Source organism: Urocampus carinirostris, chromosome 18 (genome assembly GCF_059441175.1).
Source record: "Urocampus carinirostris isolate Australia breed hairy pipefish chromosome 18, RoL_Ucar_1.0, whole genome shotgun sequence".
NCBI classification, from domain to species: domain Eukaryota; kingdom Metazoa; phylum Chordata; class Actinopteri; order Syngnathiformes; family Syngnathidae; genus Urocampus; species Urocampus carinirostris.
In genome coordinates, this window is record NC_142366.1 from 3,512,557 (window position 1) to 3,527,132 (window position 14,576).

At 39.2% G+C, this 14,576-nt stretch overlaps 2 protein-coding genes across 5 annotated transcripts in view; both read left to right on the forward strand.

Moving 5' to 3' along the window:
• The window catches only part of LOC148348045 (nuclear receptor-binding protein 2-like), a 45,578-nt gene extending 42,243 nt beyond the window's left edge, over window positions 1-3,335 (forward strand). The window contains exons 17-18 of one of the 2 annotated variants that reach the window (XR_015847568.1): window positions 51-1,519; window positions 1,648-3,335. Coding sequence is in view for 1 of the 2 variants with exons in the window: in XM_088322177.1 (XP_088178303.1) it covers window positions 51-106; window positions 1,648-1,707 (116 nt within the window). In the remaining variant the exon portion in view is untranslated. The remainder of the gene's footprint in view (window positions 1-50; window positions 1,520-1,647) is intronic. The other variant, XM_088322177.1, reaches the window with a different exon arrangement.
• A 474-nt stretch (window positions 3,336-3,809) lies between these two features.
• Window positions 3,810-12,975, forward strand: LOC148348046 (poly(U)-binding-splicing factor PUF60-like). 3 transcript variants are annotated; one of them, XM_088322129.1, is made up of 12 exons: window positions 3,810-3,926; window positions 4,391-4,479; window positions 5,246-5,341; window positions 5,430-5,519; window positions 5,985-6,035; window positions 6,811-6,972; window positions 7,050-7,142; window positions 8,507-8,720; window positions 8,805-8,995; window positions 9,695-9,809; window positions 9,952-10,211; window positions 12,595-12,975. In XM_088322129.1, the coding sequence occupies exons 3-12, from the start codon at window positions 5,258-5,260 to the stop codon at window positions 12,892-12,894; spliced, it is 1,560 nt and encodes a 519-aa protein (XP_088178255.1). In that variant the 5' UTR covers window positions 3,810-3,926; window positions 4,391-4,479; window positions 5,246-5,257; the 3' UTR covers window positions 12,895-12,975. The 3 variants fall into 3 exon arrangements, with proteins under 3 accessions (XP_088178255.1, XP_088178256.1, XP_088178257.1); XM_088322130.1 differs by lacking the exon at window positions 5,985-6,035 and having other exon boundaries at window positions 3,812-3,926; XM_088322131.1 differs by lacking the exon at window positions 4,391-4,479 and having other exon boundaries at window positions 3,874-3,926.
• The last annotated feature ends 1,601 nt before the right edge of the window (window positions 12,976-14,576 follow it).

The window sequence follows — 14,576 nt, forward strand, 5'->3', positions numbered from 1 at the left end:
GAAGAATTCTGCTTTCTCATCGATGTCTAATGTTCTGTTTGTATTTTTAGCTGACACATCCAAAGAGCTTGCAAGTGAACTAGTTCATTACGCCTTCATAAATGAGGTAAAGTATATATTTTTGTAGTGCGTTGGTTTGATTGGTGGATTGATGGTTCAGTGGGTTGGAGGATTGATGATTGATTGGTGGCTGTCTGGATGGATGGATCTATTTGTGGGATGATTGATTAATTGAAGCTTTATTTAAGCACAACATAAAACAACATCAATATATTACCAAACGGCAACAAGAAAGTACTTGCACAAAAACAGATGTGCAATACAATAATATGATACTGTATGTGTGCCCAAAGGGAGTAGGCTGAAGCCGAAGCTTTTAAGTACCTACCCTTATTTTTTTCTTGCAGGGGAAGAATTATTCAAAATCAAAACCATAACAGGGAAAAATTGAAATACAAATAATTGACAATTTAGACTTACATTATCAACACAATAATATACCAATAATGGTAAGGACAAAACACCAAAAATGGTATGAGAACAGACATACATTACAGAGCACTTTAAGACCCTTACAGTGCATACTGTGACGAGACAAACTTTATGTAGATTAGTTTAAACCTGGGAATTTTTTTGCAATGATTAGGTCTTAAACGCAAACTGTTCCAAAGTTTCACACCACATACAGACACACAAGAAAAACCTTAATTCGGAGGTCCAATTTTAGTTTTAAAATTTCTATAGCCTCTCAAATTATAAGCCCTTTTTTGAATCTCCAAATTGTTCATTTACGGGAAACATTTTGTTAAAAGCTTAAAATAAAATTATAACTGTTGTCACAGACCAGAAATGGACACAGGACTCAATAGCGCACGTTTCTCAGTTTTTATTTGAAAAGAGAGGGAGAGTAAGGCTTGCTTGCTTGATCCGAGGACTGACAGACAACAGGAGCGAGCGAGGCGGGAGTGACAGTTCTGTGTCGGACGGAGACAGGCGGGAATAGTGAGTCGTTGGCCGGGGTTGGAGATCAAAGGTGATGTCGTGTTCGTAAGCGGGGATGTAAGCAGGAGGCAGGCAGGCAACGGGGCAAAACGGGTCAGGTAACAGGAGGCAGGCAGAACGGGCGTAATCAGGTCCAGAAACAGGTCAATAACGAAGATCAGGCTTAGCAAAAAACGGAGTCGGATGGGAATGCTCACTGAGCGGAATGCAACAGTTCGCAATGATCTGACAGTGACCAAAATGAAGCCGGGGGTTTAAAAAGGGAGTGTCCACCAATCAGCTGTCCGGGCTGTTGGTGCCAATCAAGCTGCCGCAGGTGCTCCAAGTTGGCAATCACGACAGCTGTATTATATTTGACAATGGTAAGCAACTTAGACTTCAGAAACCGTTAATGTGTATTATCCAGATACCCAGCCTTGTGAATAATACGCACTGCTCTTTTTAATACTGTAATTAACGGTTTCACTTTTCTTTGATCATTGTTTCCCCACAATTTGTAAAGTATGGAAGGACCAAGGTACAGTAACTATTCTTTATGAAGAAATAGTTTTGCCTTGTTCAAAATGGCAATACTTTTGCAATTTTTTCTTTTTATGAGTCTGTCCATCTCGTTTGATAAAATATAAGATTATCTTTTCTTTTAAGGACGACATTGATAAAGTAGCTGTGTTCCTTGAAGATGCCATCAAGCGACATCGAGTATGAGCGCCGCCATCTGGGGTCACTCAGTGAGTGAAGGGGAGCATCAAGGATGTCAGTGGAGACTGTGCGGTGCCTTTTTTGGCGATTGGGAGCCTGTTTGGAGAAAAAAACTTAAGGATGTTGAGAAAACAACAAGACTTCACGGCTACCAGAAAAAGGGAACAAAAGGCATCATATTTGGGTTTCGCTCAACTCCCTCCTAAGGGCAAATTTGCCTTAACGCACATTGTCCTGCCATCTTCTCAAAAGAATGTTGTATTTCATTTATTGCACGCTGACGCTTTTTTTTTTTTTTTTTTTTTTTTACCTGGACAGGCCAAAATTCTTTTTATAAATTATGTTTACTTCAGTCTGTATTTATTTATTCTTGCAATACTGAGTGTCATGTTTTTTCATGCTTTTAATATTTTTTCAAACTGCCATTTTTAGCTTGCAGTGCTCTTAAGGGCTTTTTCCCTCTCTGAAGGTGTTCCGAGTGCCAAAGACTAGTTGCAAAGTGCCTGACACGGCAACAAAACATGACTTATAGTAGAGTTAAGGCTGATAGACTACAATTTGATTTATCTCAGTGCAGTCCTCCCCTGCTAATCTCTAAATAATTGACACCTTATATAGGATGGTGTAAAAACACTAATTTTGATTAGATGTGGTTATTCTTATACGGTATACATTATATGTATATTCATTTTGAGTCATTGACACTTAAATAATGTAGCAGTCTTAATTTTTACTATTTTGCCAATGATATGATTATTTTGTAGCAGTCTTGTTTATTCAATCTGTGTTTAAATTGTAATATTTTTATAGTCATAGTTGGCATGAGAGGGATGGGCGCCACCAGGCTGAAGTTGCCCCAGACGCACCACAGGGAATGGTGCCCCTAAAACCCTTGTGGTTAACGGATACATACACACACACACACACACACTGATATTCTATGTAAAGAGTAGAATCTATGTTCCTCCTTCAAATTCCAAAACATGATTGCTTTTTTTTAAAGGATGAAATCGTAAACCCTACCTTTCAAATTAATTAACTACACTTATTCAACTGAACGCTCTAATATGTTGATACTGAAATGTAACATGAAATAGAAATGTGTTACAAAATAATTTAAAAATCATACGCTTCTAGCAACAGAATTTTTGGTGTATTTTTTCAACTTTAATCCAACATAAAATTTTAATTCTCTGTTTTCTCATTTTCGAAATGTTGCTGTACAATGACTCTAAGTTTTACTTTTCTTATGCTTTTTCCCTGAAGATCGAATTCCTCAAAAGTCCCAGATTTTTTTATTCTCCGTCATAATCTGTGCAGTATATCTTTTCATGTCTTTCTGGTGCAAGTTTACTCTGGAGCCTAACCAATGTGAATCTTCTATTAACTTGTAATCTGCATGTCTTAAAAAAAGCTTACAAGCATTTACAATTTTGCATTTCGCCTTTGTCAAAATCAATTCTTGGGGTATGGGAATGATTTGAATGTTTGCAAACATTGTACATTATTAATTGAATAATAAGAATACAGACTTTTTGTTCAAGATTATTTAATGAAAGCTGCCTTTGATGTGCTCTATTTCAGCATTTGTAATATATTCTAGTAATGGCAATTGAATAAACTTGTAAAATGCTTATGATGTTTACTTGTTATTCTATTTATCAAGGATGTTAGAAAAAAATGACCTGATAAAAATTATGGGCAGAAATTGGATTTAATTGAAAGGAAAACAAAATTCTGTCCCTAAAAATATTTTTGCAAAGGAAAGAAAAAAATCAAAACCAGTTAAGGGTATCCCCTGCCCACTGCCCAAAGATAGCTGGGATGGGCTCCAGCACCTCTGCAACCCTATTGAGGACAAGCGGTGCAGATAATGGATGGATGGTTGCATGATAAAAGGAAGAGGTCTTGTAATATTAATAAGAAAAGAAGTCTTTAGAAAAATATGTGTTCTGAAAGAAAGCAGGGAGGGGTCAAAATGGAAGGTATACAAAATTACTGTAATAAATTGACAATTTTTATTGCAGAACCAGAAAATAGATTTGATTTAATGCTTTTCATGTGGTTGTTAATTTTTAATTCCGTTTTCACTGTTAAGGCGAACACATCGCGATACTTCGTTGTTAGAGAACCGCTAGAAAACAATACTTCCAAAAGTCTCGCGATCATTGCGGAGCGTCAGCTACTTCAAGAAGGTGTGCTTCATGGCGGTCACGGAGACTGCGGTAAATATTTTTCGTCGATTAATTAGTTTTATAAATCAAATTTCTACCTAAACGGACGTTTTTTTGTCAACTACACATACTCAATGTATCGTATTGGTGCATTTCTAGGATCCAAATGCGTTTTAGCCTGTGAAAATGCGTGAGGCTTTGCGCGCCATTGTAATGAATGGTTAGTAGGTGCTAACTACCTAGCATAAAAGCTAGTCATTCAAAATGGGGCCTAAATAATATTGCGTATTTTTAAAATACTTTCTCATTTTCATTGTGTGTATTATTTTGTAATCATTCTATTGATTTAGCCTGAATGATTTGGTGAATCTTTGGTCTATTGTCCATTTTGGTCATTTATGTTTAACGAAATCTCCTTAGCTGCGTGCTAACGTTGACGCAGACATCATTAATGGGGGAGATATTTTCACGTGCTGGATTATTATTGTTATCTAATTATAATTTCCCTCTTTTAGGGTTTTTTGACTTGTTGAAGCATCTCCATTATCATCCCCTCTGGGTTTTTTCATTCCTCGTTGGGGTAGGCCAGCGCTCAGTTGGTCTGGTAGGTACTTATTATTGCTGAACAAATCTATAGAATATCTGCATACACTCACCCATAAAATCATCTCTTAGTCCAAAGTTAGAAATGCATTCGATGTCCAGGTTTGGTTATCTTTGCTGAATACAGTAAAACATCGGTTCCCGACCATACTTCGTTCGAGATCAGTGCTCAACTGTAATGGTATTTACTCTTAAACGTTCCTACGCTTTCTATAAATGACCAACATATTAATAGCATTCTTACTAAAACTACCATAAATACAAAAAAAAAAACATCACTAAAATGTGTACACAAAGAATACATGTTTAAATGTGGCGATGATAAGGATTAATCATAACGAACGCATGTAAAAATGCCTTTTTGTCCCAGGTTTTGTACATTGTATTGTTTTTACATAGTAAGGATGGAGAAGGAGGAAAAAAATCTGATCCCGTAAAATGTTTTTCCCAATTCAACCCGTATGATCATATCTAAATGGACTAACAAAAACCTGCTATAGTGATGTAAGACATAATAATGAGTTGAAATGTTTGTAGGAAGATGTGTCTTTGTTTTTAGGGGGCAGGTCTTAAGCCTTTGGCTTCAACCGTCATTCTTTTTTTTTCTTTTCGGTTGATAGGTTAATTTTGGAATGTAATGTATGGTGCAACAAGCTTGAAAAGAAAAAAGATATGTGAAAAATACAAGATAAAAATGTAATGGGTTAATTTTGTAATGTGATGTCTGGTGCAAAATGCTTGAAAAGAAAAAAATGCAATGATTACAGGGCGGTGACACAATGACTATGGAGAATGGACAGGGCACAGGCTCGAAGCTTGGCCTGCCGCCGCTTACCCTGGAGCAGCAGGAGGCGCTGCAACGGGTAAAGGAGCAATTTGGCAGATACTTACACCATCAATCCAAAAGCAAAGATAAGAAGGTTTAATTTTTTCATCTTTTATGTGTGCTAGGCAAAGAAGTATGCCATGGAGCAGAGCATTAAGAGTGTTTTGGTGAAACAGACCATCGCTCATCAGCAACAGCAGCTCACCAATTTGCAGGTGAGATGGCCTTTTTTTTTTACCTGCGCGATAAGTTTTCTTAAAATTTGCCCTCGCAGGCTCGATCCTATCTACTATTTAATTTCGTTAAGAACTTCCACTCCCCCCACCTCTTCTACCATTCAAAGACGGCTTGTGTAGAGCATGTCGTGCTTCTGCCTCTTGTGTTCTTTTTCAGGTGGCGGAAGTCTCCATGAGAAGGCATTGGGTTTTTAAACAAGTGTATACTATGTTGTGCTCAAAGGAAACTAGTTTGCTAATTGTGATTTTTGTCATGTTAAATGGAGGAGGCCAGTCACCAACTGTATGTTGTTTAGTGGACGAGTCTACTCAGAGTAGGCCCATATGTCTGTTTAGGTTTAATGACATTTTTTTGTTTTGAAAAATTAAGTTAGAAACAAAGCAAAAAGCTAAGGGATATCTAACCTACTTTTCAGCACCTTTTTCGTCTTTACTGTCTTTCAGATGGCAGCAGTGACTATGGGCTTTGGAGATCCTCTCTCACCTTTACAATCGGTCAATAGATTATTAAATTTTTTCCTGTGCGCATTCCCAATGGAAAAGTACTGTTGATTTGGTACAAATCTTCCTGGCAATTTTTTTAAATTATTCGTTTACCTGCCGTTGGGATTTTCGAAACTCTGAGGGATACTTTTAAATTGCAAGTCGAAGTCACAGTGGGGCTTTTCTGTTTTTAGCCTTTGGGAAAGAACAATAGATACAGTTCTTGCGCTTTAAGGGTCTGTAAGCGGTTTCCAACGCCATCCTTGAACGGGTTTATGGATGGTTACCAAGTCCCGTTCTTTGGACTTCACGTCTTAAGCTTTTTTTCTCTGAAGACAGCGAAACCCGATTTATTTTTTATTTTTTTAATTAAAACCTTAGTCCAATGCTTTCCTTTTTGTTTTGAAACCTACTTCACAATTACAATTTTTTTTTACTTGCATCCCTGGACTACAGGTCAGTTTCTGAAGCCAAATGTTTGTGAGGGCTGTGCATGTCAATCACTTCAGTGTATACTCTGCCTCCATAAGCCATTTGATAACTCTTACATGTACATAATAATTTGTTTTCCACTACAATTTGTCCTTTTTTTGGGTTACTTTACCTCATTATCTTCGAACCCTAACTTAGAATTGGCCCCAGGCTACTTTTGGGAAACCAAAGCACAGTAGAAAAATACACATTTTTCCCTGTTTCTTTTTGTGTGTGTGTGTGCATATTTTTCTATACTTAGGTTCACTAATGCTGACTCGCTGTTTCTTTTTCCCCTCCCACCCTGGACGGACAGGTGGCAGCTCAGCGGCAGCGTGCTCTCGCCATCATGTGCCGGGTGTATGTGGGTTCCATTTACTATGAACTTGGCGAGGACACCATCAGACAGGCTTTTGCGCCGTTCGGCCCCATTAAGAGCATTGACATGTCTTGGGACTCTGTGACAATGAAGCATAAGGTCAGTGTGGTTCTCAAGTGAACACGAAGAGAAAGGGGGCTCGTTGGTTTTAATTTTGTTTTTGGTGGGCCACGCAGGGTTTTGCCTTCGTAGAGTATGATGTGCCAGAAGCTGCTCAGCTGGCTCTGGAGCAGATGAATTCAGTCATGTTGGGTGGGCGTAACATTAAGGTGAGTTACATGGAGTCTTGACATGCTAATGGTAAGTTGAAATGAAAGCATTGGAATCTCCAACGGCTCAGAGCTGTCCAATTATTTTTCAGATACAACAAAAACTATTTCAGATCCAAGTCTTTTGTTGAGTGGGAGTCCCAGTAAAGTACAAAATAAAACAGATTTTTTTGGGGGGGGCCTAGATTAATTAAAATGTTTGTTTATTGAGGTTTCATTGTGCAATACCATTGTAAAATAAGAAATATTGTTCATGCATTCTAAAACTTCATGCCAGTGTGAAACTAATTTTTTGTTTTTTGCCTGTTGTGTCTTTTGACTTTCAGGTACGTGCCTGTGTGTTTTGCGTGTATGTTGAATGTGTTGCTTCCACACTTGTATCAAGGCCTGTTCCAAGTGAGCGCTCACAGTGCGATTCCCAGCGGCGCGCTGCATTGCTCTGTTGCTACGTTGTGCCGATGATGGGCTGCGCCTGGTTGGTGTTGCTTGGCCGCCCCATCTGTAGTACAGATCCCAGTCCCGTCTAGATTTTCAAGATACTCAAAAAAAAAAATCAATCAGGAGGGAGAGGGTAGTTGGTAAATGCTAATGCTAGGCCTTTAATAATAAACTAATAATCACTAGAATGACTTGAGTAGCTTTATGGAATATGGTGGTGGACCTACAAAAAAATTTGATTTGGCTTGTGCGGTAGTTAAAAAAGATGTCTGTATTTTGAAGATCTACGTGTACTTCTCGGGGCGTCGTATTTTTTCCACCTGATTCGTCGTACCAAATTTAAAATGTGATTGTTCCCCACCTTTTATTTAATGTACAGTGGTGTCTTGACTTACAAATTGCCTTCAGATCACTTGGGTTGTCATCCACTTCAACACATCCATTGAAAGCACTCCTGAACTGCAGCTGTGCATTATTATGATTTATTAATTTTCTATTTATGAAATAATTGCCTTTGAGGGAATTTGTTTTTTCCTTCATTCACTTTTACAGTTCATACAGAGCAAACAAGTCATCCAACTACCATACTTGTAAACTGCATCCCCGATCTGAGATCTTGTCGTTTTTTATTTTATTTATTTTGCCGATTTCTCACTGTTAATTTATGACATATGTTTGTTTTTCTAAACAGTAATTGCTCAGGGAGATATAATATATATATATATATATATATATACTACAACTTATTACATTCATTAAACTGTTAAGTCAAGTTGCCACTGTAATTTGAGAGGACGACATTCCACTAGGTGGAGTGTTTTAAGTGAGCTGCAGTGAATTCAAATGAGGACTTCGGAGTGTCCCTTCGGTTTCCCAGTGCACCCTTCCCCCGTTAAGTAGCCCTGCTGGTATGATCTGTGCTATAGGTTGGGCGGCCAAGTAACATCGGTCAGGCGCAACCCATCATTGACCAGCTGGCAGAGGAAGCTCGCGCCTTTAACCGCATCTACGTGGCTTCGGTGCACCCTGACCTTTCGGACGACGACATCAAAAGTGTGTTTGAGGCTTTCGGGAGGATCAAATCATGTACTTTAGCCCGAGACCCCACGTCAGGACGGCACAGAGGCTTCGGCTTCATTGGTGAGCCGGGAGCCAGCTCGGGGTTGTCGCCTATACCAAAGATTTTATTGGTTCACTACAAATTACAATCCCGTTGACTTGCAGAGTACGAAAAGCCTCAATCGTCAGTGGATGCCGTTTCTTCTATGAACCTCTTTGACCTGGGGGGTCAGTATCTGCGGGTGGGCAAGGCGGTCACCCCTCCCATGCCCATGCTTACCCCAACCACCCCTGGTGGTCTCCCACCGGCAGCGGCTGTAGCCGCGGCGGCGGCCACAGCCAAGATTACGGCCCAGGCAAGTATGAATCCCTTCCAAAGGGATTTAATGGCCTTCCAGGTAAATATAATTAGGACCGATGGCCATTTTACTTATATTTCATGAGACACAGAAAAGTCTAGCTTGGTTTGTCTACTTTGAATATAGTGTTCCCCATTGTTCATACTTAAAATATAAAATGTAAGTTTCTTTGGAAAACAAAAGTTGGGTTTGTAATTAATTTTTTAACGTATAAAGACTACTGAGAAAATATTATTAAATGGCAGGAAAAAACAATGGCTAATAACTGATACCAAATGTTACCATAGTTCGGCCGCAATGTTAGTCATTTTACTCTTCTGCGTTTTGATGTAATACACTTGATAAATGATGGAAAAGAAAATGAATTGTTTTTCCTAATGTGCTGTGGTTGGCCATCTGTTTTTGATAAGGAGCTGCTAAAAGGTGTAATTTCATGGGATTATTGCATTCAAAGGGACGATTGAATTATTGATCCTCTTAATTAGCACGACACTTCTCCCATTCATTTTTAGGGTCTGCATGCCAAGAGTTATCACAGTATGCACACGCTTCAGTAATTTAGCTACTGAGGCCACCTTCCACTGTCAGGGCGCTGAACTGTCTCTGGTCACACTGTTGATTGTTGACTGTGCTGCCTCTGCTGTGTTCTTGTGTGTTTCCCTTACCTAATGTCTCTCGGGCACCCCCTCTCTCAAGGAGGCAGTAGCTGGAGCGTCCGTCCTGGGAGCGTTGACTGCGCCCCAGCTTCTTAGTCAGCAGATGGGGATACCGCAGGCCGTCATGGCTGCACAGGCGCCGGGTGTTATCACAGGTCAGGGTTGTTGTACAATTTAATTGTCACAAACCCATTAATGCAACGTATAATGATTTTCCACGTTTTTCGGGGCATTCCAGGTTATTTGTTCCAACTATGAGATAGTCACTTAATCTATTTTTATTTCTGATATTTATAGGGGTGACACCGGTGCGTCCCCCCATGCCAGTGATCCCCCAGGTGGGTCTTGTGAACCCTGTGCTGGCGTCACCGCCGGTTCTCACCAGCCAGGCATTAGCGGTAGCTGCTGCCAGCCAGTTGCAAGAAAAGAAAGAGGAGAAAGAAGAGACGCTTCAGGACGGCACGGGGCAGGAAATGCTCAGTGACCAGGAGCACATGAGCATCTCGGGCAGCAGCGCCAGGCACATGGTCATGCAGAAGCTGCTTCGAAAGTCTGAGGTGACAATAGTTTTTTTGACATACTGTAGTAATGAGAAGACTCAGGAAAATTCTGAATAAGGGACATATTGTGTATTTAGTGCCTTTTAATGGTTAAAAAAACATCAGGGTTGACGCGGAGTTTTGAAAATTCATAAAAAGCATTAAAATCATTATTCTTAAAATAGGGCCTTTTGGCATTAAAATGTCTTCTATCCAATTTTTAAGTCTTTAAAATGTAAACACACGTGATGGTTGCTTCTTGTAATCCTTTCTTTTCGCCACATCCATTCCGTTTACAAATAATCAGACTTGTAAAATGATTCCCAGTATGGTAGTTAGCCCTCCCCTTTCAATTGTCTCCTTTTCCATGATGAGTGCCTGTTCATTCAGATTGTATGCATGCACAAAGCGCGAAGTTACATTAAATTTGAGTCTTCTTCAACACATAAATTCCACCAGTCTCACTCTGACTGCTCTTGCGGCCATTAGAACGAATGCACAAATGAATCGCATCATTGCATAAGTCGCAAGGTTGAAAGCTTGTGACAAAAGTTGCGGCCTTTGGTCCCGAATTTGCGGTAATAAGATATACATTTGTTTGTGACAAAAAACGTAGGTAACATTTATAAATGGCTTTAATAATGCACTGATTTACTTCTGTGACCTAGTGTGACCACAATAATGGAACTATCAAAACGGTGCTGGGGTTTCAACTGGACCTTTCAGAGCAGACGCATCTTAGGTCTGTCTACCCAAAATACACAGAGATGTTTATTTTGGACCATGGGAAAGTCAAGTAATGTTTTTCTTTGTATAACCTTTAATCACAAGGAATCTCAGAGGGCTGCACAGACTATTGCAAACCACAGACTATTATTACACCATCCCCTGATTTAAAATTTACATGAGAGCAAGGAAAAACTCAAACCTCAACATGAAGAAAATTAAGAAACCTTTAGAAGGGACCGCACAGGAGGTAATGCCTCTTTCAGGATGACTAGGCAGCAACGGATTTTACAATAACAAATATAGGTCATTCATAAGCTATAGAATAGAAAGGTGTTTTAAGCCTAGATTTAAGAAGTTCCACCAATCGTAACATAGGGGAACATGCAATCTGAAAGGTATGAGAAGCCACTCCATGCATGATTTTCTATAATACCAACAGAACCTTAAAATCACATCTTAAACTAACAGGGAGCCATGCAGGTTAGCTAAAATGTGATCAAACTTTCTTGTCTTAATTTAAAGCCTCGCTGCAGCATTTTGTACCAGCTGGTGGTGATATATTAGTGTTCCTATATCGTTGAGTGAACAATAAGAAAATTGTGCTAAAAATAGGTAAATAAATCAAGCACAAAGTGATACTGATGTGGGAGGGGAGAAAATTGAAAGAAAATCGATGGCCTTTCTTTGCAAAAAGCCCCAAAATTCAATTGAATGAAAAAAAGCTATGAGAACCGCAATTTTATGACAAAGGGGCAGTGTATAAGGTAGTACAGCTGCCTTCACATAATATACTATTGCAATAGAACATGCTGACTTAAGTTCAGATTATATTTTTAGATGCAGCTACATCAGGAGTCTCCAACGTGGTGTCAGAGAGCAGCAGGTAGACCCCTTAGGTCCACCTGAGTAGCCCACTGAATGGTTCTGAAAATATATCGTGGGTCAATATGATTTTCAAGGACATTTGATTTTTAACTGACATGATGTTTAGTGATTGATGACCCATTTTAACTTTTAATAATTACATCCTGGTAGTATCATCGTAAAATGCAGAGGTGGGTAGAATAGCCAAAGATTTGAGACTATTTAAGGTAAACCCTCTGTAGATTAAATGTGGGTACACAAACCAATGTGCATACATACATACAGTACAGTAAAAACAAAACAAAAAACGTTATTAACCTTGCTCACAAGTGCCACCTGTTGGGTGTATACGTCACTGGTCAAATCTACATCAAAGAAACTACGCCAGACAAAATTACTGTGGCTTAGGAAAGACGGACAAACGTGTATTTATGTGAAGGGTAGGTATCTAACAGGTTCAATGTAGCCTAATTAATCAGAGTAAGAGTACAGTTTCTTATTCACAAATCTACTCAAGTAAGAAGGATATTGATTTTCAAATACGACTAGAAGAACATAATATGTCAAAACTTACTCAAGCAAATGTAACAGAGTAAATGTAACTAGTTACTACCCACCTCTGGTAATACAATTTTTCAAATATATCAGAACTTTTAGTCCTTTTTACTTGTTAACAAAAAGTAGCTCTGTGCTTCAAAACATTTTGGAGACTGCTGAGCTACACCAACACCTTTTAAATAAAACATAATTGAAATGTTAAATATTCTCTCCCCCCCCCCCCCCCCCCCTTGTTTTTAAATAACCACAGTCCACAGTCATGGTCCTGCGCAACATGGTGGGCCCAGAAGACATAGACGATGCCCTGGAAGGCGAAGTGACGGAAGAGTGTGGCAAGTTTGGGTCTGTCAACCGCGTCATTATCTACCAGGAGAAGCAGGGCGAGGAGGAGGACGCAGACATAATTGTCAAGATCTTTGTCGAGTTCTCGATGGCATCAGAGATGAACAAAGCCATTCAGGCGCTCAATGACCGCTGGTTTGGCGGACGCAAAGTGGTCGCCGAAGTTTACGACCAAGACCGCTTCAACAGCAGCGATTTGTCTGCGTGAGCCCAAACCTCACTCATATCCCTCTTGCCGTCATTTCCATTTTGTTTTTTTAAATAAATTGTTGTTTATTAATGATGCCAATTGAGAGTTTGGCTCTTTGACCTCCATGACTCGAATACCAATTTTTTTTGTAACCAACGCTTATTAAGAGAAATAAAAAAGCCATTGTTTCATTAAAAAAAAAAATCCTCATGAAATTCCTGGTACATAACACTGTTTTTACAAAAAAGGGTATTTGTCCACAACCGCTACGATTTTTTGAAATGTATGCTAATGCTATAACACTGATCAACATTCAATGTCAGGGTTTTTACCGGTGCTTGAAATCCTTAAATGCTCGATTTTAATGTGTTTTCAAGGTTTAAAAAGTGCTTGCATTTTGGGAAGTTCTAAGATAGCTTGAAATTGATGCCAAGTACCCGGCAGTCTGACTATAGCCCAGGGGTCAGGCTTGGAGATAAAATTGTACTCATGCAAATCTTTTGTCGTATGTGAGGACCAGACTTTCCACTACAAGGTGTCATATGATCCTGTTTTGGCTGTATGTTGCTAAGGAATCCGTTACATGGAAGCTTATTAAACAATTCAGGTTCCCTGTCGGGACACTAAATGATTAAAAAAAAAAATCTGAAAACCTCCATCAGTCTGAAACGCCAGCCAAACACATGAAGCAATTTGATTTGTTGAGCGGTAGGTGTTGGTGGAACCCAGCACTGTCTGCATCTGTCTGCCGTCTGCACTAACAGTAAATACATCATTATTCTAAGAGCGGTATTTGGGACATTTATGCAGAAGAACTCTGTGCCTTGTTTTCAAACCATTGCTAATGAAAAAAATGAAGGTCAAAATAAACCTCAATGAGCTTAACTCGGTGTGGGGAATAAAGCGCTGAATGTCAGAGTATTCTAATAAATCTAACAGTGAAATAAGATGCGCCGAAGAATTACATTTTGTCTGGAGAGTGAGTTGGGCTGTTTTGCTGAAATTTGTCTTGAACTAAATGGTATGGCGCTCTCGCTCAAAAAATAAAAACAAATATATCGAAAACGTGCCTGATCCCTGCGATAGACCATGCATTAAATGAAATAATTCAAGTTTGCTTAAAAATGACCCTCGCCTTCTCTGGTGGCTCTATTTGGTATTCCATTTCTTCTCTCGTGACTAACGGTTGCTGGTATTAGTTGGTATGGTTGTGTAATGTGATTTGTCATCGCTCCCGAGATGTCACCAGGAGAATGAGTGAGGAGACCAAGATGAAGAGAGAAATTGAAAAGTTGCCTTTAAAAATGAAAAAATTGTATACGAGATTAGATGTGGTACTTCAGGACAACCGTAAAAAAGACCTAAAATAATCATAAATATACGGCTAGATAGTCAATGTTTACAAGGAAGACTTGTAAACTGGCCCAAGTTTTAGGTGCATCAAATATAATGTAAAATAAATAGTGCAATGGCATTAGCAGCCACATTGTGCAAAAAATAAGAATAGGGGACTTAAAAGATGAATATACAGTTCATTTTTTATGATGGTCAACAAATGTTCTCCATAGTCTTGAGTGTTTAGGATGGTGATGGCCCTGGGGAAGAAACTGACTAAGCATGTAAGTCCTTGTTTTAAGAGTTGTGCATTTTCTATAGGGCAACCGGTCAAAAAGGCAGTGGCCAGTGTGAAAGGAATCCTA

What these genes read in the sequence shown, in the direction of transcription:
- LOC148348046 (XM_088322131.1), top strand. Translation starts at nt 3,906, where the DNA reads ATGGCGGTCACGGAGACTGCG. An exon ending in AGCAGGAGGCGCTGCAACGG is followed by an intron (nt 5,342 to 5,429) that starts GTAAAGGAGCAA and finishes TATGTGTGCTAG; the next exon opens with GCAAAGAAGTATGCCATGGA. An exon ending in CTGTGACAATGAAGCATAAG is followed by an intron (nt 6,973 to 7,049) that starts GTCAGTGTGGTT and finishes TGGGCCACGCAG; the next exon opens with GGTTTTGCCTTCGTAGAGTA.